This window comes from Euprymna scolopes, chromosome 7 (genome assembly GCF_053919585.1).
Source record: "Euprymna scolopes isolate OS-2025 chromosome 7, ASM5391958v1, whole genome shotgun sequence".
Taxonomy (NCBI): Eukaryota; Metazoa; Mollusca; class Cephalopoda; order Sepiida; family Sepiolidae; genus Euprymna; species Euprymna scolopes.
In genome coordinates, this window is record NC_136488.1 from 28,375,870 (window position 1) to 28,401,889 (window position 26,020).

At 33.4% G+C, this 26,020-nt stretch overlaps 1 protein-coding gene across 6 annotated transcripts in view; it reads right to left on the reverse strand.

The window, feature by feature from the left end:
- LOC145279666 (uncharacterized) overlaps window positions 1-26,020 on the reverse strand; it is a 971,079-nt gene that overhangs the window by 118,456 nt on the left and 826,603 nt on the right. For all 6 annotated transcript variants that reach the window (XM_080130925.1, XM_080130922.1, XM_080130924.1 and 3 more), the window contains one exon: window positions 11,027-11,114. In XM_080130925.1, the coding sequence (XP_079987051.1) occupies window positions 11,027-11,080 (54 nt within the window). In that variant the 5' untranslated portion in view covers window positions 11,081-11,114. The remainder of the gene's footprint in view (window positions 1-11,026; window positions 11,115-26,020) is intronic.

Here is a 26,020-nt window from a genome sequence, read left to right on the forward strand (position 1 = left end):
ACCAAGTTCGTGCTTTTAATAACTTTGGTGGAATGTCAAAGGTTGAGTCATTATTTTTATGGCTTGAATGTTTTCGTTTTTCTGTGTAGTATACGCGTCTCTACTTACTTGCCTCTCCATGAGGACAAAGTTAGGCACAAGGTAGTTTTTTGTTTTGTTTTGTTTTTTTTGTATGTAGGATATCTAGCTCCCTTCCCCAAATGCACTCTGAATATAACAAAAATTAAAATGCCGCAGTCAAGAAAGATTTCTTTGACAAGAAAAATGACATAAAATATATTACGATTTGTATTATCTATTGCAAAAAAAGGGTAAATGTTTACTTTAACTAAAACAGAACACCGACCAATAATTTTTTAATAGGTTTTCAGGGTCGTTAATCAACGCATCTGATATTAAAACCCGTCGCAAATTTACCGTTTGCATGGTATTAACCCCTGAAACCTCGCACTATTTTATGCCATATTACCGTATTTGTTAACGCTACACGTGAACTTTTCTTATTGAAATGTGCATACGCGCGTAGTCACGTGACCTTTCACAAGGCGCATGGATACATGGCGGACATTTTAAATGACAGGAAATATTTTCCTAAAATAAAAAAATAGTTTTCATCTCATTAATAATAATAAGTAGTGACCACCTTGTAAAAAAAAAAAAGATGAAATACTTTAAATAAAATTTTAAAAAATAGTTTTCACCTCATTTAGTAGTAAAAATAATGTCAGTAAGTTTTCTCGAGCGGTTTGCAAAAACATTTTTGTTTCTCGTTTTTTTTTTTTTTTTTTTTTTTTTTTTTTTGAGAGAGAGAGAGAACTTGTATGGATTTTAACAGGTGATTCTGCAGTTTAGTTTATCATTTACCGTAAGTAACGCGCCGACATACACATATACAGAAAAACTGCTAAATTTTTCACAAAAATTCTGTTTACATTGGGGGGCGGCGGAGGGGCAGGGGCGGACGGATAGTGTTGCGCATTACTTACGGAAAACGGCAAAATAAACTGCAGAAACAAGCACCTGTTAATGTTGTACAAGTTCTATAACTGAATAACCCCCCTCTTAAAAAATTTTAAAAAATTTAAAAAAAAAACGAAAAATAAAAATGTTTTTGTAAACCGCTCGTGAAAACTTAATTTTTTAGATCAATTAAAAAGCATAAAAAATACGTAACACAGAAAAATGAACCACATTTTTTTGTTTTTGAAAACTTTCAAATGTCTGCTAAAAAATTCTTCCGTGATGTGACAAGTCACTTTACTACGCACGGTCACGCGCGAACGCATCATGTAAGAATAGCATAAACGAAGACGGTGAGATAACAAAAAATAGTGCCAGGGTTCAGGGATTATTACCATGCAAACAGTAAATTTGCGATGGGTTTGAATATTAGATTCATTATCAGCGACAAACCTTTATTCAACCAAATTTTATTAGTCGGTGTTCCGTTGTAGTTAAACATTTACCCCAAAACGATATATATATATAAAGCATACGTTTTAAATAAATCAGGTACAATGCCATCACAAGTGTGGGGGGGGGGGAAAATGCAGGTCGTTGGTGATCCTTTACTAATGTAACCTATTTGTCGAGTCTCCACTTGGTTAGAATCATTACAGTCACCACAATACCACAATCACCTTAGGACCCATCCTATACTAAGATATGAAGGAATTATAAATGTTAGTCATAAATATATGTATATTCATTGGAAGTGGGATAAAAGACGTTTAGTAAAAACCTTCCCAAACAACCCACTGCTTTCCGGTTTATTTAGAACCGAAAACAATCAGATGGATCTTTATTGTCATCGTTGTTTCACCCCAAACAAAGCACAGTTGCCATTTGGACGTAAGGTGGTGGTGGTGGTGGGGGCTACTATTTGGGACGAAATTAACAGGGATATTATGAGATGTCTGTTTACACCACATTTAAACTTCTGCATATAAATACAGTCAGGGAAACGGAAAACCGAGTGGGAATTCCAAATTCTAGCAGTTCAGGGGAAGAAAGTATTAGAGTAGAAGGCTTTCCGGCATTTAGGAATCTCTATTGTGTAGAGGTGGGATTTTGCTGCTTGTTGATTTAGTTGGGGGGGTATTTACGACAAGGATCTAGCAAATAACATCAAAAGTGTAATCTTACGTCAAAGACAGGGTGTATAAGGATACATACTGTCCGCAAGGATCCACGGCACAATGGTTAGAGTACTAGGAAAAATCAATTGCAAAAAGTGATATTCTCCTGAAGGTTGAAGGTTCAATCCTCAGTGTGGGCGACCGAAATATACATTTGCGAATTACTTAGGATCTCTCTTCAGTCATGGCTGACAGAACAAGAGCACGCTACCCCCGTGAAATAAAGGGTTCCGCTCAAAATTCTGTCCAAATTCCCGAGTTCGACAGAAACATTCCAGAGTTCGACAAAATACACCTGAAGAAGGTCGGAGGTTATATCAACCGAAACGTTGTGAAAATCACATTCAAGATGAGAACAGTAGTCCGATGAATAATAATGCATATAACCAATCCTCATCTCAAAAATTCAGAAACGTAATATATACTTTACTTCAACTTTTCTGATTACTCTTATTAATAAAGTGTTTAGTCATTTTGAAAATGAATTATTTGTTTATATTTTCTGTGTTCGCCTGATTAACCTATTCCCTTTTGTTTTTGTTCTACCATGTTATTGGCAATATCATAACATGGTTTGCTACAATTTATTTAAAAAAAGTATTTAATCTGGCTGAGATGACTGATAATACACGAACATTTTTAAATGATCACCTAAAAATATAAATCAGCAAAGGAGGTAACTCAATTTTTATTGAACATGATACGGTTTGTCTATTTTACAATTAAAGTTGTATTCCGTTTCTGAATTTTTCAAACGAGGATTGGTCATTCATATTATTTGGATTATTCGAACTACTGTTTTCATCTTGAGTGTCATTTTCACAATGTTTTGGTCGCAAGGACCATGGCTCAATGGTTAGAGTACTTAGAAAAATCGATTGTAAAAGTGATAATCTCTTGAAGATTGATAATCTCTTGAAGATTGAAGGTTCAAATCTCAGCAACTGTGAAGCAAATAAAGGGTCCTGTTCAAATCCCTGAATTCAACAGAAATATCCCCGTGTTCAACAATACACACCTAAAGAAGGTCGGAGTTTACATCAACCGAAACGTTAAAATGACACTAAAAATGAACAATAGTCCGAAGAATCCAAATAATATAAAAATTGTATTCTTTTAAATATTAATGAAAAGCTGAAATGATTTTGTCCAATCCCAGGCGATGTTGAGTTGGTATAGATAGCTTATTATAAAAAAGATTTTATTGTAAAGAATGTCTAAAAACATAAATAAATAAAAAATAGGAACGGGTTGGAATTGTATATTTATTGGCACGATGCTATGTGGTTAAGAAAAGGCTATTTAATTGTCAGTAAGACAAAAGCTGATCGAGAACGGTTGAGCTATTTGTTGACATAAAGACTCGTAATGTTAAGAATGTTGGCTCATATACAACTTTTGGCCATTCAGATCTTCAGGAAGTATTTTCACTTGGTAAATCCTTGGAATTATTCTAACAATTAGATTAGGTTAACGAGTGTCAGGTGGATTTGGAGACAACACCGTGATGATTGATAACAATGATTGAAAATTGGGCAGAAGTTGATTATTTAAGAGGATGGCTCAACAAGAATTGAAACCGACTAGGTTGTAGTTATCTGGGAAGCAGCCCCATCGTATTGTGTTCCACAAATAGGTAATATCAGAGACAAAAAATGTTCATAGAAGTTTCGAGTAATATGGAGAGTTATTTTTTATAAGTCTTCACTTAAAAGGCCTAAAGGCTAGGTTAGAATAACGATTAATGAGTCTGTCAGATGGATGGTGATATTGGTAACGATGATTGAAATTGCTAAAATTTGAAAATTTAAAAGGACTGCTCAACAAGAATTTGTTTACATTGGACTTAAAAGCGACCATGTTGGGAGTTTTCAAATCGTATCAACCTTCTTCCTTCTTACACAGTCGGTCGATATCATCTAATATATGCAGTGCATTGTACTTGTTCATTTGTGTTTTAGTTGGGAGGTGATGGTGGCTCTATGGTTAACGACACACTAACGACCTGGGTGTTTTAAGTTCAAATACAGTTCGTTTAATAAAAATTACTTTCACTTAGGATGTCGGCAACCTTTAAGTGGCCGCTCCCCTAAGTACCTCATATCTTTCTAGATATAAATCTGACTCCAAAAATATCAGGGAAAATCAATGCCAACAATGGAATCTTCTGATCCATGTGATATGATGATGATAGGTGTTTTAGTTCCATTTACTGTGACCTTCTTTTGTTGAGTTTAAGAAGAGTATCTTACTAGGGATATTGATAAGATATTTATTCATTTTATTAGTTTTTATTTGTTTTTTTAACTGTATAATGTAAGAGTTTCCTTGTTCTGAACTATTGTTTTAATGTTTTTTTTTATTATTATTTATCATTATTTGCTTTATTCTCTTTTTAATGATCTCCTTAATGCTTCATGATTTGATATATCCGCATCCACAATGTCCATATATTTGTAGTTATTAAATTTAGCAAGTGCTCTCATCATCTTTTGATTGGACAGTTCTATGTCTGCTGCTGTTTCAAGTTTTCCCTTTTTCATCTATAGCAGTGTACATTCTTTTCAATTCTGAATTCTATTGCTATATCTAATTGTGTTTATTTGTGTTTTACATTTTTTTATTTTTTGCACATAGTTAAAGATTATCCATACGCAAGGTGTTTTATTTTTTTCCTGTGTGTTGAGAAATTTTTAATCAGTATTGCACTTTCGGTCACGTGACCTCATGGCCATGATGAAAAGATCATTGTAGTCCGTCTCCTACAAAAAAATGCATGTCTGTGTTCTTAATAATAATAGGGGTGAGGAGGAAAAAAAATTGAGGAAGACAAGCACTAACCAAACTTCCATCCAAATCCCAGTGATGACCAATGGTCGTTGGCACCAAGAAATCAAGGGTAAGCTACTATTGTGATAATACGGTCATTTACAAAGATTATCAAATGAGAGAGAGAATACCGGAAATCTGGAAAAAATTGTTATGAAGACTCCCCAAGATCCCTAGGTGCAAGAAAGCCTTTTACTCCAATAGTTTCTTCCCCAGAACTGCGGGTCTTTGGAACTCCCTTCCGGGATTCTGCTTTCCCAACTGCACTGATATGCAGAAGTTCAAGTGTAATGTTAACAAACATCTTTCTACTCACCTCCCTTCATAATGACCCTGCTTATTAAGTCCCTGATAGTAGATCCCCTGCTTCAAAGTGGCACTGTGCCTTGTTTGGGGGGAAAATTGAATAAAAAAATTTTAAAAAAATATTGCCACCGAGTGATTGCTGGTGATCGTCTGTGTGAACACCCTTACTGAGTGGATAAAAATAATTTGGTCAAGGTGGATAGAAAGACCGAGGAGGGACTGCACACACCAAACCTCCACGAGAAGGGTGCACAGAGGATTTTGATTATTCCCTAAGCTTAAGGAAAGGCTCTCGTTATAAGATAATATGAAAGAGGCTGTGACAAGGATCATTGATATGCTCACACAAGAGAACTTCCACAGGGCCTTCCAGAAGTTGGTGGCATGCTACAATTGCATTGTAGCCGGAGGAGATTACTTTGAAGGATACTTGAGTTTCATGTGTGTACTATCAATAAAAGTATCCATATGAAAAAAAAGTCTGAAAACTTATTGAAGGCACCTCGTACCTTTGAGGAGCTAATTACCACCCAAAACCTAGTGAAGACCAATGGTCGTTATTAGCGAGAAATCAAGGATAGGCGACTGTTGCGATAATGCAAACAAAATTTACAAAGATTATTGAAAGAGGTGGAGAGTACTGGAAATCTGAGGAGACCTGTTCTCATCCAGACTCCACGGAACACCAACGGTTATTGTCAATGAGTAATCTCTGGTGATGACTTGCCTGAGAACTCCAAGTGAGTATAATAATAATAATAATTAATGGGGAAATACTCATTTTCAAAAGAGAAAAGAATTGAGTGAGAAAAGATTTTTTTTTTTTAGTAAAAAAATTAATAGAAATCCACTTTTTAGAAACATGAAGAAAATGAAATTCAAAACATGACGGTTAGAAGATCAGATACATGCGATATTTAAAAAATATTTTTTTTTAAATAAGCTTTCATTTATTTAAAGTTTCTAATTTTCAACTTACAACAAAATCCTCATCAGGAACTTTCCCCTTTTAGACAATACATTCTTTTTTAGTAAAGGAAAAAAAAAATGCATCGTCAAAAAAAAAAAAAAAATCCTAATGAGGGCCTCGCTACAAGTCGAAACTAATGCACTTTAAAATGACTATATCGTTTGCAAACATTTCAGTAAAACACAAAACAAAAAGAAACGTCGATCAGTATGTCTTTTTACTATTCCATCATTCAACCCCTAATTTTTCACTGACAATCTCATTATTTTTTGATAATAAGGAAAATAGATTAGTAAACACGATACTTTTTTTTTTTTTTTTGTATTTTAAAATTTGTTTGGACAAGTTTCAATCATTCATTGCGTTGGCCACTAAAATCGATAGCGAGAGTGGTCAGCAATTAATATCAATCTTACACCAGACAGACTGGAGCTATTATAAGCTTAATTTACTTAGTCTGGCCGGGGTGTGGTGGGGCAAATTTGAAGTAATTTTTTTTTTTCAATAGCCAAAATTTGTTTTATACTTGGTATCACTTTTCCGTACTTGTTTAGAATTCAACCTATGTTAAAAAGAAAAATACAGAAAAGTATTTAAAAAAAAACCTATGTACGTACCTGCAACAGAATGAAGATATCATATTCTAAAAATCACGTAAATTGATCAAGTAGTTTTTTTTAAATAAGAAAATCAAATTTTATAACGAAGCGATGGATTGTTTTGATCCGCCATGGTTTATAAATATAAAGAGGCATCTCAATTTAAATTATCGAGATTAAAATTAGCCTTGTAATGGTTACGATTTCCTATTAAAATCGCTGAAAATCGTAAAAAAAATTATTTATTATATAAAAAAGAGTGAAAAATTTACTTTCACCATGTTTGTGCAAAATCTTTTTAAAAATCCAAGGCGTGGCTATTGAGAAAAGTACAAACGGACGAATAAAAACGAATTACTAGGTGCAATCCTTCCTTTGTCGGGAAGGACCAAAAAGTACTTGATCAATTTACATTAATTTTGAAATATTGCGTCTTCGTTCTATGACGAGTACGTACATCATAAAGATATTTTGTGGGGGTTAGTTGTTTAAAATCGGTTTTATTCTAAATAAACACCTACTTTTCATTCTGGTGAGTAGTTTCAGTTTTATTTGAGTAAAACAAATAAGGAGTACAAAGAGAGTACTCGTTTCTGAATAATCTTATGCATCTCAATCAGATGAGGCGAATCCACACACTAAAATTGAATATTTTGAAACGCCTAAAAAGAAAAATACAACCAAAAGATTATTGTCTCAATAAAATTAATGTACATCACAAGATTTCCAGCTACGGTATAACTGGAAATGTTTTCTCAATCATTAAATCATTTCTCTCCGATAGGCTCATAAGAGTAGTGGTAGATGGACAAAAATCGGAGGCCTGCAATATAAATGCTGGAGTCCCTCAGGGGTCAATCCTGGGCCCAACTCTCTTCCTGATCTACATCAATGACCTCCCTAAACACATACTTAAATCATTCGTTGACATCTATGCTGATGACACGACCATCTACAGCAACACATCAAAGGCTGTAAATGACAAAGTTCTCTCTAATTCTCTCTCCTCTGATCTCAAGTGCGTAGTTCAGTGGGGGAAGATGTGGCTGGTTACCTTTAACCCATCCAAAACCAAACTCCTATCCTTACATCATCAACGCTCTGATCCCCAGCTGGCATCAATTGTGATAGATGGCTCTCGTCTGGGTGAGGCCCAGTGTTTTGACAAGCTTCTGGGTTTGACCTTTACTCCTGATCTGAAATGGAACATGTACATCAAGTCTGTTGCCAAGGTTGCTGGAAAGATGGTGGGATCCTTCTACCGCTCGAGAAGATATCTCACTACTGATGCAATTCTCTATCTATATAAAAGCCAAGTACGTCCAAGGATGGAATACTGTTGCCATATCTGGGCAGGAGCGGCCAAAAACAGCCTATCATGCCTTGACAGAGTACAAAATAGACTTTGTGGCTTAGTGGGGGATGCCCTTTTCTCTACCCTGCAACCTCTCTCCCACAGAAGAGACGTTGCGAGCCTATCCTTGTTTTATCGTTATTTCCATGGCAGATGCTTGTCTGAACTCCAATCTTTGGTCCCCCCTCGCCAATCTTTCACGAAAAACACCCGTCTAGCTGAATCCACTGTGAAAAATTTCCCCCACTCTATATCTGTGCCTAAATCAAAACGCAGATTCCATGAACAAAGCTTCTTTCTTAGAACTGCACGCCTGTGGAACTCTGTTCCGTCTGCCTGCTTCCCTCCGGACTACAACTTGGATGTCTTCAAGTCCAATGTTAACAAATTCCTAATGAAGCGCCCCCTTAAGTAAACACTTCATCAAATCTCCACACCAACGTAATGTACTTGCAATAACCCTTATCCCTGAGTGGCTTCCGGGCCTTGATAAGTGGTGATCACTGTGTAAAAAAAAAAAAAAAAAAAAAAAATCCCGAAACTAAATCCAACTAAACTGATTATTACGTCAGGAAAAATAAATAAATAAAAAAATAATTTGCAAACATAATTTTACTCAGTCACAAATTAAAACAAATACAATAAAAAAAAAAAAACACTTTTAATACCTCCGAACAAAATATATTCAGGTGAAAAAAAAATCCAGAACTATTGTGTTAAAAAAAAAAAAAATAATGATAAACATATATAATCTGACAGTGGCTAAGTGGTTAACGACACGGACTGAAAACGTGGGTGTGCAAAGTTCGAATCCAGTTCGTTGCAGAGATACTTTCATTAAGCTCACACATTTATAGAGAATACTTTGGTTTACTTTCGGCAGCCTAGTTTCCCTTATTTTGTTCTTTACTCCTCACATTTCATGAGCGATGTTTCTGACAAAGGAGAAAGAATTGCTGTTTTCTGAGTCGAAATCTATCCAGTTAACATTTATTGTTGGCTAGCTTTTAACCTTGAAGTAGTTTTGTAAATTACTGAACTCCTTACATCAGGTGACTTCATGCCTTGTCTAGACGAATTTCCATAAGAAAAAGACGCTCGTGTTTAACCTTCTCACAAGGAGATAAATAAAATACTATGTTCTGTATATAAGGCTTTCTTTAGTTTATTATTATTATTATTATTATTATAGATAATGGTAAATAATGTCGCTTTTATATATTACTTTTACATTATTCATGTAAAATGGCGTTCGTTTATTTTTACAAGATGGATATATGTTGGTATAGTGGCAACGTCACCAGCTTTGAATGCTACAGTTTTAGTTTCGATTCTAGCTGATGGCACCTAAATCCTTTTTTTTTTTTTTTTACTTTTGAAACCACAACTATAATAATGTCTGTGAAATCTGGATGAATTAAAATATATTAAAGCGCATTTTATGCGCGGGCAACCTCCCACACTCCCACTAGTAGAAATATAAAAGCTTTCCGGTTTTAATAAGAATAAAATTAATACTATATTGAATGAAAAGTATTTTATTTACTTTGTGAACTTATAATAATGTGCATTAATAAAATTGAAATATAAATACTTTAAATTTATATAATTATATAATTTTTCTCTTGTGTTTTATTTTCGATTTCATTTTGTTTTTCCTTATTTTATTAGTTAATTAGAACAAATGATTTTTGGTAGAGTGTGTACGAGAAAGGGGGGTTTATGTAATAGATTGTGTGAGATGGAAAAATATAATTTCTTATCTGCTCTTGAAAAATGGCTGCTGGAGTGCTTGGTAGACAATCTTAATGAAACCGGGGTGGTTCAAATGAAAACTTAATTCTTTTCAAACTCGAGAGTAACCTTTCTTGATTCTTTTATACTCTTGGTAAAGCATACCAAAGCTGGTATGCTTGTCACTAAATTTCTATTAGTTAATAAAAACTCGATTACTCAGTTTTTTTTTTTTTTTTTACTTCGTGATTGGTCATGTGATTTGTTTTGGAGTACATAGTTGAAAGCAAGGTCATGTGACTTGTTTGTCCAATTCACTTACTGTAATTTTGAATTTTTTTTTTATTTCTTTATCTTTGATTTTCCCACAACTCTATCTTAAGTATGTTAGAAGTAAACCAGAATGCTTATTGTCACTGAAATTGAAATCAGAAATTAATATTCATTGTAAAATAGGTACAGAAATGCAACATTTCGTCGATGAGACAATGGTTGGAGTTTAGTTGACAGTATAGTACTTATTAGATTGACTACTCTTTTTGGGTAGCAGAAGTCGCTGTGGCCTTCACTGACAGTGTGGTAGCGGCTCAGAGAATAGCGTGATTATGCAGATGACCATCTTTTCGATTACGAACAAGTACATTGCTTCAGTTAGCAGAGAACTATAACGAGATGGTGTCTTGACAAAGTACCAATCTCTTAAAGGGAGTGGTATAAGGAAGGGCATCCAACTGTAAAAATTTGCTTCAATCTCTTATGTCAAACATGGCTAAACTTCCAAATCTCGGACCCGGGGAAGAAAAGAAATTATCTCGCTCATTAGAAGAGTTAAATGTAGTTAATGTATAGACACCAGACGGAATTACTCTCGCATCTTAAACAAATACAAAGGCATGCATCCACAGAGGAAGGTTGACAAAGGAGGAGTAAAACACTCACAAAAAAACAACAACAAAAAAAAACAACTATATTTCAAGGGTAACACTGAAAGCTATACGATAGATTTTTTTTTTTTTTTTTTTGCCATAAAATTTCAAAGGGAGTGTTCAGAGTTTTCCTCTGAAGAGTAGAGAGAGAGCGGCTAAAACCTCCTTACCTTCACCAGGCAGGATCTCCAAAACAAAACATTTTGAGAGGTTACGTAATCCATTTAAGCAACGTACCTTCAAAACTTCAGGACTTACCTAAAAAAAAGAAAAAGGAAACAAAAAGATATCAATTTGGCTGGGTCAGAGAAAAACAAAAACAAATGATCTATTAAATGATAATATTCCGCTTGTTCCTTTCTTAGTTTGTACGTCAAAAACAGACCAAATTCGTAAAATTTTCCTTTAAAAAGGCTAATCTGGCAACTCTGGACGAGTTACCTCCCTTTGTCGTAACCTCGGTTTTCGAATATCGTAATCATATATGATCATTGTTGTAATAGTGTGAGAAAGGAACTCGTAGTTTTGACATGCAGTAGTTCTACACTGAAGAAAAAAGTTAGTGAAACGGTATATAAAAGAAAAAAGGGAAAGAAATAGGGAAAAAAGAAAATTGTCGGCCAAGAGGTGCTGCTGGACTGAAAGAGTAAATTAAAGATTGTTTCTTAAATGTGATTTTATGATTTGTATTTAACTATATAGCACAATATTACTTTCTGATATTAAGTATTAATTCTTATTAATTTGTCTCATTTAGGTCGGTTCTATATTTAAAATACAATGAACACTATTTTCATAAAAATGATAATAAACTTATATTTGCTACATGTTATGGGTTTTTCTGTCAAAAAAACTAATTTTTTGCACTATCCAGAAAAATACCAGCTTATTTGATTAAAAATATTTCTCATTCCGTAGAATTTACATGGGTAGTTTCTATCAAGATTGTAAGCTTATGAATTAAACATTTACTTTCGCATATTTAAATTTTAATATCATTTCTTTTTTTTTTTTCATTATTCGTTGTGGAGAATTGAAATTTCAATATTTGTTTGTAATTGGAACATGCAAAGCAAAAACTGATTTTTATATTAAATTGTGCAAAAGTTTTTACTAATTAAAAATTTCATCTTGAAAATAAAAAATTGTTCTTGAAAATCTTTATTCATAACAATAACGACCTCTGCTTTCTATAATCACGTTGACACACTGGTTCTCGTTAGATCTCGGAAGTTCAGCAACTTTGAGCCTGGTCAGTGCCAAATGGGTGACTGATTTGGGAAATCCAAGTGTTGAATGTAGGAGGGCGTTGACGTCTTCCTGCAAGAGTTGCAAAAACCTAAGGTTGTCATCTCCCCTAATGAGGATTTACATGCGACTAGGGGCTGGTTGTGAATTCATACTCTCATGGACCTTCCTCCCTTAGGGTTAGTGCTGTTTCCATTTTATAACTTCATTCCATCTGTCAATGAGCTGAAGAATGTTTCGCTAGTGAAATCGTTTAGGTTTTTATGTAATATATGAATCTAACTTGTGTTCAATATCCTATTGTGGTGTTAACTTGACCATCTAAATTGTTTTGTGATCCTCAAAATAAGTTACGATCTGAGGGAGCTAGATCCTGAGAATATGCAGGATGGAGGAAGATTTCTCAACCAAATTTTCCCATAAGATCCTTAGTGACTAGTGCTATGTGAGGACGAATATTATCATGATGAAAGATTAATTTCTTTCTATTAAACTAGCTTGGGTGCCCGGCGTTGCCCGGGTGTTTGTAGATGTAAAAAAAAAAAAAGTGGTAATAGGCAGGCAGGCTCGGACCAGTTTTGCGAAGGCGGAAAAGAAAGTGAAAGAAAATCTGACGTCTTAGTCGATGTCTCCATGATGTGACCGGAAGTCAAAAGCGTTGAAATTAACCGATGTAAAACCCAACGGTGACGTTGACTTGCTAAAATGTTGGGGGAAAAAATCGACCGCTCGTTATACAAAATGGCCGAATTTAGGGTGAAGGAATTAATGTTTTTAGTCAATTTTTCAACCTATATATTCAACGAATGTTTTATCTACAGATTTGAAATTTGGTGTATAGAGTATTCACACATGTGGAAAACTTTTTAATCGGGTTTCATCCGGAAAATAGGGTGTCAAGGGGTCAAAATTAAAAAATTGGTACGTGGGGGCTCATCAGATTTTTATCTGTTTGTCAACTATTTCATGAGGTTGTAAAACACTTTTTAATGATCGCGATAGGCTGGTCTAATGGTTATCGTAATTTACTTATTTTCTTTAGGTTTTGGTTTCGATCTCAGCTCGAGTACTTTTTTTACTTACGAGAAGTGAACTGTTTAGAAAAACAATATTCACATGCATCTGTCTCGTTTTCTTTCCGTTTTTTTTACTTCATTTTTTTTACTTCATTTTTTTATTAAAGGAATTTAATATTACGTTTAATACTGGGGAACGCCGGCTACATCTTCTAGTATTCATATAAAATCATTAAATTACATCAGTAATTTAATGATTTTATACAAGGCAATGAGAGTTGTCTGACTTGCTATTAGCTTTTTCTCACCACTTGAAATGGTTTTGTTCAAATGCTAGAAAAAGGGACGTTTTTTACTTCCTAACTTTCGTGTGACAGAACGGATAGATATTTATCTATATTAAAAATATGCAAATCATGAATGCATAATCCACTCAGGGCATAGTTTTCTTTACAAATATAACTTATGAAATAAGTAAATTGAATACTGAAAATTCGTATGAAATAATTTTGCTACAAAAACATTTTTCCTCAGAAACCAGTGAACAGAACCAATATATTTTTTGTTTCCTTCCCCCCCCCTCACCCCCACGAAAAAAAATCTATTTCTTGGTTATTATTGGATGCATATATATTTTTTTTTTTTTAAATAAAAAAAAAAAAAATCAACTGCAATTTTTCACTGTTGACATCGGTTCTATCCTGTTCTTGACACTTGGAATCGGATAAACAAATGCTGTTGGAGCAGGAAATACACAAACACGAATAAACGCAAAAACACAAAAAATTCTAAACCGAATCGTTCTCTGTTGAAGTGTTACAGATTGGTTGATAATTTTCTTGGAATCAGACAGCAATGACTTTAAGAAGACAAATGATCAATGAGACCAAGATTAGAATTAATGAGGTATCGGCATAGTAAAATGTACTAGTTAATAATTCTATTGACTGCAAGAAAGAAAAAGAAAATGTCTCCTTACTAGTTCTGTTTCTCTCAATACATTTATTATTTACACTGAATACATTCTGCGTTATATATAATATAAAAAAAACGTTTAGGTAAACAAACGCTGATTAACTCACATCTTGTAATATAATACATAATGTAAAAATAATTTTATTAATAGAATAATTAAAAAACAGGAATCTATTTAGATTAGTGGTAAAAACTATATCCAAATATTATACGAAATAAGAATTAGTCAACGTTTGTTTCTCTAAAACTTTTTACCCATATACTTCAATAATACAAAAGACATGTTAAAATATACTTTAGTTCTGCGACTGAGTTATGTTTTAAAAGAAAATATATTTTAATTATTCTAATTCGTCGTAATTTATGATTAACTGAATGAATTGGCATAGTAAGTCTTTACTTCTATATATTATTATTTATTATTATTATTATTATATATGCATATAATAAAATGATCTTCCTTTCTCACTTCTAAATTCAGTAATTATAGACAAATGGCCGAACACTTCCGAAGCCCATCTTTCCCATTCAACACCTTCACCATTTTTCATGGTAATATATTTACATGTTTACTTATTACAAAAAATGATTACATTTATTGCAAGATTATTGCCTCCGCCAAAATCGTCTTCCATATTAGAGGCAGCAACCATTTAACACCAGGTCAATAATTTGCATAAGGGAAAAGATTTCAACACACTGTCAAATTCCATAATTCTGATATTTCAGTTATTTAATTCTGGTTGCTTCATAATGTTTTCGATAACCGTTTTCAGTTTAAATGAACACATTTAATACTTTCACCTAACAGGCAAGTACATTTCATACCCCGATTTTTTCATTTTCTATTTCTCTTAATTATTTAAATACATAATTCTATAACTATTACAAGTTATTATTACGAGTAATTTAAATATATAATTCTAGAACTATTACAAGTTATTATGTAAAGATATTTAAATACATAATTCTATAACTACTACAAGTCATCATGTAAAGAAATTCATACTATTGTAGAAAACATTTTCATTTTTATATACACCCAATGACATATAGAAATAAAGATTATTATTGTGCCATCTAATTTACATATATGTCCGTGGTGTATACAGACAGGCATATAGTTTTTGGAGTGTTTTTGTTTGTTTTTTTTTTTTCTTTTTTTACATTTTCACCCCAAACAAGGCACAGTGCCACTTTGAAGTAGGGGGCTAATATCTGGGACATAATTTGTAGGAGTACTATGTAGGGAGTCGAGCAGCAAGCTATCTTTACATTACACTTGAACTTTTGCATGTCAGTACAGTGAGGTAAACAGGAACCCAGAATGGAATTCCAAAGTCTAGCAGTCCTAAGAAAAATCTATTAGAGTAGAAGGCTTTCTTACATTTAGGGATTTCTATCGTGTAGGGGTGGGATTTTGCTGCTTGTCAGGTTTGTCAGCTGTATTTCTGTCGATGGAGCAAAAGGGGCTTGTAGTTCATCAGAGCATCCACCATTAAAATATTTGTAGAACAGGCAGAGGGATGCACCATTTCATCGATGAGACAGAGGCTGAAGCCAAGCTGATAGTGCAGGGCCTATTAGGTTGGTGACTGTCTTTTGAACTCTAAGAGGGAGAGACTAGTAGCAGATTCACCGGCAAAAATGTGGCAACAATACTCCATACATGGGCGAATGGTTGCCTTAGAGATACTCTCAGGCATAAGTAACTTTCTAGCACAGTAGAGAGAACCCACCTTTTTTGCAGCAGCCTTGGCAATGCCCTCAATGTATCTGTTCCAACTCATGTTCCCCGTGAATGTTAAGCCGAGGAGTTTGAACAAAGTACTTTCAGATAATGTATCATTAACCATGGCTATTAGTGGTTGAGTAGGTTTCTTGTAGTTATTAAAGGAAAGAAGTTTAGTCTTGGCAGCATTGAATGTGACAATCCATTTTTGTCGCCATTCCACTACAGAATGAAGATCTTCCTCTAATGTTTCTGCTATTGCCTTGGATACATGTTCATTCGTTTTCCCTTTGTCTGTTATAACAGTGTGGTGTCATCAGTAAATATGCCCATCTCAGAGACAATTTTATCCGGGAGGTCATTTATGAATATCAGAAATAAGTCTCAGGATCGATCTCCGAGGTTCACCTGCATTTATATCATATTGTTTTAACATGTGACCATCGAGGACAACCTGGATTCTTCTCTAATTTAAGAAGGGTTTGTTTAATTATGTGAAATATTTGTCCAGTAATACCATAGGATTTGGTTTTCATGAGAAGACTATCATGCCATACCATGTCAAAGACCTTAGATATATCCAGAGCTACTGCTCTAGCTTCCCCTTCTTTATCCAGTGCATGGTATATACATTCAGAGATTACAGTTAGGATATCTTCAGTAGAACAGGCTTGCCTAAATCCATACTGTTGGTTGGACAAAAGTTTAGCAGCTGTGGGGTGGTGGACTAGAGCTTGATTAATGATGGACCCAAATATTTTGGTGAAAAGAGAGAGGAGGCTAATGGCCCGATAATTTAATGGGCCAGTTCTTTCACCAGAATTCTTGTCAACTGGTACCACAGGAGCAATTTTCCAGCAGTCAAGGAAGCAAGATTCGTTCAGGCATTTGTTGAAAAGTTTGGAGAGAACTGGAGCAATCTCAGCAGAGCATGTTTTTAATGGTACTTAATAGTATTAATTTAATCAGGAATGAAATCAGGGCAACATGCTTTTGATTTTGCTCAGTATTTATATCATGTACTTTAGAAAGGGTGATTTTCAGATCGTCTAGTGTGATTTTTGTCTGCAGAGGAAAATCTTGAAGAGAGTGGTTTGCTGGGTCCAAAGTAGAGTTGGATGCAAACCGACGGGCAAGCAGATTAGCCTTTTGGTTTGCCATGCAAACAACTTCATGATTGTTGGATAGTGGGCAAATTGTTGATTGCACAGTATTTACTACACTGTTATAGATTTTTCAGAAGTCACAAGTTCCTCATTTCTGAACTTCAATGCATTTTCTAGTGGTTTCCGTATATTCTGTCTTCGTTGTGGCTATTTTCTTCATACAATTTCTTCTAGCTTCTGTATACTTTAGTTTATTTCTACTGGATTTATTTCTGTGGTATGCATGCTGATTTGAGCAATGGCAGCTGCACAAGTAGAAGTAAACCATTGAGTAGAGTGGGGTTTGCTATAGAACTTACATGTGGGAACATGTGCTTCAATTGACATATTGAACCACTCAGCAGGAAGAGAAAAGATATTTCCCATGGAGCATCTCTGATGTGATCCCTGATGGCATCCCAGCTAGCTTTATTGTAGTACCTTGTCGTTTGGAGCAGTGGAGTTTGGAGTCGAGAGTTTAGGGTGATGTCTATCATTATTACAGCATGATCAGTATTCCCGAGTGAGCAATGGGCATTTATTACACAATCCTCAGGAACTGGTCAGAAATAGGTCCAGAAGTGAGGCTTGCTGGTCCTGACAATCTGGGAGACGGACCAAGAACCTTACTGTCCATGTCAAGGAATGGGATATGAAAAAATTGTGTGTGATGCTACCAGCTGTGTTAGTGTAGTTAGAGAAGCCAAGCCAATTACTGTGGTGGACATTAAAGTTGCCAAATACATGTATTTGGGTGCTAGCATCTAGGAAGACATCTATGCTGTCAGAGATATGATTGATTAGAGTAAAATCTTGGGTCGAGGGAGCGCGATAAAGAAAATATAAGTAGTTAACGTTATGTTGTAAAATTAGTCTAACGCACATGAAAGTCTTGTCATCTGATTCTAGTTTTGATTCCGTAGTCATGTGGGGAGGGTGTTATGAGTATAGACTCCAAGTCTATGCATGTGTCAGTCAGTGTCTTTTTTTTTTTTTCATAGGCATCACTACTTATCAAGGCCAAGTGGCCACTTAAGGATAAGGATGTACAGTAGAAATTGGACAATATAGTAATCGTTAGTAATGGAGATTCGGTAAATTTGTTAACTTATATGGAACGGCTCATCAAAAACTTGTTTACGTTGGATTTGAAGACAACCATATTGTAGTCAGCTGGAAAGCAGGAAAAGGGAAGACAGTTCCACAGGCGTGCAGTTCTGAGAAAGAAGCTTTGCTCATGGAATCTACGTTTAGGTTTAGGCACAGATAAAGAGTGGGGGAAATTAATGACCGGTGTTTTTTGTGAAAGTTTGGCGAGGCGAGGGACCATAGATTGGAGCTCAGCCGAACATTTGCCATGAAAATATCGACAAAATGGAAGATAACCAGATATATGACAGATATAGTTACATGAAGAAACAGAGTCGCTTTTTAAATGTCTGGAGAAATAGTAAGAAACGTTAGAGAGTGGTTGACTCAACATAGAGAACAGGCGAGAGAAATACATAACAAAGAGAGGGAGCTAGGTAACATGTTAATGATAAAATTTTCTTTCAAATGTAACCTTATTTTAGAACTAAAATATATTTTAGTATGTATTTTGTGTTATTAAAGTATAGGGGAAAAATTGGGTAAATAAACATTAACTCACATTTAATATAACGATAAAGTAAAAAATTAATAGAATGAGTTGGTCACTGGAATCTCTGTGCATCTAATCATTATTAAGTAGAATCTGTTAAAATTAATGAAAATCTGACAAAAATAAGTTTTAATGTTTCAGGTACAGATAGAGAAGCTTTTATGGCCAAGTCAAACCCCTAACATCTCAAGAGGCTATACTTAAGCTGTAGACCAGACAGCTGTAGAATGCCGTCTCTTACCAACATGAGCATCTTTTTTCTAAGACCTTCTCTCTCAGTTCAGAAGTACTCTGATTCAAATAGAAAACACTTAACTTGTAGATAATTCTAGCATGCATTTTTGGTGTTTTAAAGCTAATCTTACTTTATTATATATAAAAATCGTTCCAATCAAGGCATGAAGCCACTTGATGTAAGAAGTTAACAAGAACAAAATATGATTATTGCAAATAACATCTCTAGAAGAGGTCACATTACTACTGAATCAGACGAGAAGAGAATGCCTCTCCTTCCTATTGGCATAGGAATCTCCCCTTCTGCGGCTTTCCCTCCCGGTTTTGAAGCACCCTGGCTACAGTGGAAAACACTCAACAGCACGATAAGAGGAATGGGATGATCAAAAGTTGCTATGACTAGATGAGTGCTACAAAACTGATTCCACCATCTGTGAATGCGAGGAGGAAGATCATATGATGCAGCATTACCTTGCCTGCCTGCCTGCTACTGTCCAACTGATGTAGCTGTGAAGATTTTGTGGAATACAACAATAATGTAACGAACTGTGTTAAGAAAAATGTAAAACTGGTGAATGACCACATGTTTCCAAAATACAAAGAAAAAGAATGCAGAAAGAAACGTTTGTTTGTTAAATTAATTTCAAGTTTCGCAACAGAAAGTAAAAACAATCACTATGCAGTTGAAAAACAATAAATCAGTCCTTCATCTGTCAAGTTGGATGCATGAATTTTCTTTCAAACTGTATTTAACAAATTACTTTGTTTATAATCCTTAATATATAATATCTTTAGAAATAATGTATTGCTATAAGAATTACTGTCTGCGATTAAATGAAGAAATAAAAAAAAAAAGAACTTGAATACAAGCAAAAGCAGTTAAACCATTGTGTTTAGCAATTGTATCAGAATTAGTAAGGAGAAAAAAACATGTTCAACTGATGAAATTAATCAACCTAGAAAAAAAATGTCTGCTTTATAACAAAACATTTCAACAGACATGTAAGAAAGAAATGAAATACCATTTAATTATTTTCAATTTTTTTATTTGTTAGATTCAATCTAGATTTGACCGGAAAGAAAATGTAGTCACCAGACCAGAGATTAAAAAAAAATGCAGTTTCATCAAATTTTATTGCTCAAAATTTTCGTTTTTTTTAGTTAAGAAGTAAACAAGCACAACTTTTAATCTCTTACTCTCTGTCATATATATATATATATATATATATATATATATGTATATATATATATATGTATATGTATACTAGCAAAAGTACCCGTCGTCGACTGGGTTCAAAAACATCCTAAAGAAAATGGACTCTGATTTATGAAAGTATGATAGGTTATGAAAAGGAAGGGTTGTAAAGAGATAGCTTTGAATTTGGAGGTATCAAAACCAAAGCAAAATATGATGAAAGTAAAAATAAAATAGATAAACTCCATAATTTATTATACCATACCTGTTCACATTGAAATACTTATCACAATATTCTGTGGATCTATATTAAAAAACCTTGTTAAACTTTGTGACATATTTCCATTCTATAGAGGTCAGGCGCGAACGAACACCCCATAATTTTATTATACCATATTTCTTCAAACTGAAACATAATTATCAAATTATACTTATGCAGATAGATATGAAAAGTTTTTATTAAAGTTTGTGCCTATTTCCATTCTATGGAGGCCAGGCGCGAACGCAGACCCTACAATTTTATTATACCATCCCTATTTAAGTTAAAACATACTTATCAAGTATTATTATGTACATCTATATCAAAAACACTTGTAAACGTTTTTTTTAATTTTAAAATTTTTTATTTTCATACTTTGTGGATCAGGCGCGTACGCAGACCTCACAATTATAATGAATCATCATTATGCTAGATCAAACATAACCATTCCTGTGTCTCGATACATCTTCTATCATTATATGTGATAAGTTTTCTATAATAGTCAACCATATAGGAGCCTATTCGTGACCAGACACACACACAGACGTTCAGCTTTATATTATAGATTAGTGACCTTATCTGTCTGTGTGCGGAACAGTTTCTACAAAACTACTGTCGATTTTTTGTGTACAGACTTGAAACTTGATATATAACTTGTGGAACAAATTCCATTTAGTTTTTAGCCGGTAAAAATAGCTGCTAATGGTTCAAAAGTGAAAAAATTGGTTATATAAACCTGTTACTTCTACACATGTGAAAAACATTTAAAGACTTTATTTTTTAAGTTTTATTTTATGTTTTGGTTTCGATTCTAGCTGTTGGCACCCAAATCATATTTTTTTTAATTTTTGAAATCACTAGTATGCACTGTGTACATTATATTAATCAATAGAGAATTGATTCTGTAAGAATAAATATGAAATCTGCATGAATTAAAATATCATATTTAAGCGTATTTTGTGACCGAACAATGCCAGATGGCCTGCTAGTATGCAAAATATATATATATATATATATATATAAAAAAGTGGATTAATGAACATGTCTGTAGATTATTCAACCAGTGAAGAGAATCTTGGAATTTTCTTGTATAAAATTTCATACTTTTGTCTAATGTTCCTTGATGAAGATTGAGGAAGACGATTATAAAAAAAAAATAAATTTGAATTATTCAGATTATTATTTTAACCCGGGTGATATTCTCACAACGTTTTGGCCAATGTAACCTCCGATCTTCAAGTACATTTTGTCGAACTCGGGAATCTGCACTGTATTTCAAACAGAACCTTTTATTAAAAGCATGGGAGTAGCATGTTCTTGTTCTATCAGCTATAACCGGGTAGAAGTCTTATATAAATTTGTATTTATATTCGTAATATTACCCAGACTGAGAATTAAACGTTCAACCTCCTTTCAACCAACCTCCTTTTCACTTAAAACTGATTTTCACTTAACACTTTTTTTTTTTTGTTGCATCACGGATCCACATGATTTCCGAGTTTGATAAGATGCACCTGAAAAAGATTGGAGGCTACATCGGCTGAAACGTTGTGAGAATAATATTAACAATGTGAACAATAATCCGAATAATATAAATCACAAAAATTCCGAAATTTAGAAACAAGTGTGTTTTATTATTAAACTATGAACTTATTAATCTTCTTAATGTTCGAACCTTTTAGCATTTGTCTATAAATTGCAACAAATTAAATAATTAAAAAATAAATAATTTATTTATTTAAAGGTGCAACAATTAGATGCATTGAACTAAAAAGGATGGAAAGCGTATTTTGTAAAACTGTTTAAATTGACAAGTCTTCTATTCATGACGATTTATTCGATTTCAGAATAATTCATTTTGAAATTAGTTAAAATTTAACTTTTAGGCGAACGTTAGCTATTTTACAATAACTGTTTGCATTTCATCATTGGCGATCAGACGATCTCGCTTTCCGCAAGGGTGTGAAAGGTGATAACGTACGTACGAACACAAAATGCTTAGCGTGTTATTATTACTACGCTTTTTAGTCAGTTAAAAACGGGCAAAAGTTATAATCCATTGGTCTAGAATGAATGCATTATACCAAATTGATGGTTGATTATGGTTAGATTTGTGCTTATTTTTGTATTAAATGTGAATCCCTAACCGTGTATCAAAATGGATACCATAATACTTAATTCGCTGTACCTTATCGTAACATACAAAATTTCAGTCAGCTCCAGTACTTTGAGAAAAAGTCGAACAGACAGACTAAGAGTAATGTTATATTGATTATTCTTCTTCTTATTATCTTTATTATTTAAGAGATTAATAGAGTTCTATTGAAATGAATTCGAAAAAAAAAAAAACATTCATAAGCCTCTAGTGAAAAACATTAATGCTTTTCGTGAGCTTCGGTGCCAGTTGTTAGTGATATATATAAAAAAAACGTTGGGAAGAAACCTCACTGAAAACAACGACAAAGGATCTAAGAAAAATAAATGGCAAAAACAGGCCAAACAATAAAAACAACAAAAAAAATGTCTAAATAGAAAATATTTGTATAAGTCATCTGCAGAATCCAGCCTCTGTGGGTCAGTCCTTAAATACAAGGATCAGGAGTTCCTAATCTACGCCAGCTGAATAAATCAAAACTAATGGAAAATTGTTTAGCTGGCTCCAACTTTGTGATGTATCAGATCAGAGGTCGCACACTGATCAATGCTCACCATTGTAAAGAGGCAGCATAAACGCTGAATGGAAATCTTTTATTTTATGCACAGCTCAGTAAAGCCTGTTTTAAGAGCTAACCATATGTGACCTTTAAGTCAAATGGACAATTCCAAACGTTATGTTCGGGAAAGGTTCAACATGAGCTCTGACAGTTTCCATCTTAATGTGTGCAGACAAAAATCTTAGAGGAGAAAGTAATTTTTTTTAAGAGTGAAAATAAAAAAAACATAAAAATATGGTCAAAATATAAAATCTATCTGATCAACAGATGGAGATGATATCGTCATTCAACTACATTTTTGTTAGCTTACAATATTTATGGCAAATCAAAAGTATTCAAGGCAAAATGTATAACGAAAGCTGATGGGAAGAAAAGAGGAAAGATCCAATTAAAGAAATAAAGTCAATTTTTTAAATTATGTATTATTCCGACTGATAATTCCATCTTGATCGTTATTTTCACAAAGTTTTATCTGATGCGATTTTAAAAGTAAAACCTAAATAGCATTTAAGCTGACGTATCAAACTTTGATTCTGACTAGCGAATTTTTCTTTTTTATTGTTGTATCATGTTAAAAACGTATTTCATTATTTATTTTAAAAAAATGTCGTACTGTCTGAACAACTAAAATGGAAACAGTTTTTAATTATGACCAACAAATCAAAATTGTCAAGGGGAATAACTCGTCTTTTTATCAAAGTATATAAAAAGAGTTCTCCTTTACAACGAATAAAGTATATAAAAAGAGTTCTCCTTTACAACGAATAAAGTATATAAAAAGAGTTCTCCTTTACAACGAATATTTTATTGAATGTATGGAGTTTTTGGCATAAGTTTTTAAAAAAATGTGAAACTAAATAAAAGTAAAAAAACTGCATCCTGGGAAGCGCCGAAAAGGAAGAGTTAGTTCAAAATAAAATTCCAAATGTTCATAATCTGTTTATCAAAATTTGATTAAAGCTTTTTTCTTTAAATACATATGACATATATCTGACAATTAATATAAAATGCATCAAAGTTAAAATAAGGTTTTGTCTGTAAGGTTGCTTGTTCTTTATGTGCATATATTTGAAATTGAAAATCTTTACACCAAATTTTGGAATTCATATGGAATTATTAACTGAACCTTTTATTTATCAATCAGGGATTAGATTGTTCTTGTTTTGGCAGCCAAAACCGCTAAAAATATTATGTTATTATCACCTGTAGTAAGGATTGAACTTTCAACGTCTAGCAGACTGTCACTTAGAACTGATTTTTAATTAACACCATCATCCGTGTTCATGTAGACAACTTTAGCATGTATCTTTGGTGCTTTAAATCTAGTCCTGCTTTTTATGAAACTCGCTGGAGACAAGGCATAAATCCACTTGATGTAAGGAGCTAACAAAAACGAAATATGATTATTGCAAAGAAATAATAAATAAATAAAATAACATAATTATTATTATTAATAATAATAATAATACTAGATTGATGGCGTTTCACCTGAGAAAGGGCAAATACTTTATTCTTTTAAGGAAGTTACTATATGTGACCTATGGATTAAATTACTTAGATATGAGCTGGAATTTTATTTTAACAAAATCAACAAGAAAAGGTAATATTTTTCTAAAATAACTTTATGATCTAATTAATTCCAATGAATATAGTCAAGAGCGATTCAAAGTTTCTCCTTTCATTTGGCTACTATGGAGATGTAGAGGAGAGTGCTACTTCTTTCCTTTGGATTGCTCCACTTAACTTTGATTTTCACCTACTGAGTGTTAAATGAGGAGTCATTAAGTATCATTTTGTGAGTATTTTGTAAGACTAAACCAAGGATTGAAACCTGGTCTCTTGGCTCATTATTGCAAACTCTCTTGTAGTATGTTTAATAAAAAATATATGAAAAAATAAGTATTCAATAACTTGGTTTCATTTTACTTTAGTCGAAGTTCTCAGAAATCAAGCTTCCCCCCCCCTTTTTTTTTTTTTTTTTTTTTACACAGTGATCACCACTTATCAAGGCCCGGAAGCTACTCAGGGATAAGGGTTATAAAGGAGCTAACACTTGATTTGTATATGGGATACAAAAATATTCAAATGTTCCATTAAAATGCTCGTTTACTTCTCAAACATTGAGTTAAAAAGAAGTAAAGCATATTATTTCTCCCTTCCATAATTGACCATTTAAATATTTTATAGTATACCTTTCTTGTATCCTTTTGGTTTTTAATAGATTCAAGGACTAGAATTCATCTAGTCTGGTGAAGTCTTGTAGGTTTTGTGAATACTTTCAAGAGATTAGATAGGCCTACAAAACTTAATACACTTGGTTTTTATCTGTTCAGGTACTCCCTTATACTAGAAGGATGATTAAAGTTTCTTTAAGTTCACCAGGATCAAAAAAGGACCTTAACACGCTTCAGCAATTATGCAGGACATGGACCGCGCTGGAACAACGGTGTTATGTAGAAATCCATTCTTTACTGTTCTGTATCTTCATCCTTAATAAACTAACGCACCACAAAAATTGGATCCAACTTGAAGAATTAACTCCCCCCCCCAAAAAAAATGTAGGATATAACGAGCCAACTTACCAGAGTATAGTTGCCCCCCCCGGGGTGGGGGTGACGATGCTCTTCTAATTTCCACAACGAACGATTGCTTTCCAGCTATGCTAACAGATGGCAGTTTTTTTATTTCTTTTTTTATGGCAGCTTCAAATAACCAAAAGTTTTAGACCAATCAGAAAGAAGGTTAATTATTTTATTTTTTTATTCTTTAAAGTTTAATATCATTTATATATAGATACATTTTTATTTTTAGTTTATATTTAATAAAAAAAATATCAGAAATACGACACCACAGTATCATTTGAGATAACATCATTTGGAGAAGATTCACTACTCCTAGTAAGAGCCAGTGTGGGTTAACCATACCAAGGAGATCTTATTTGGGCCACAAATACAATGTAATTTGGAATATTTACTCAGGGTTTATTTATAAGGAAAATTATTCT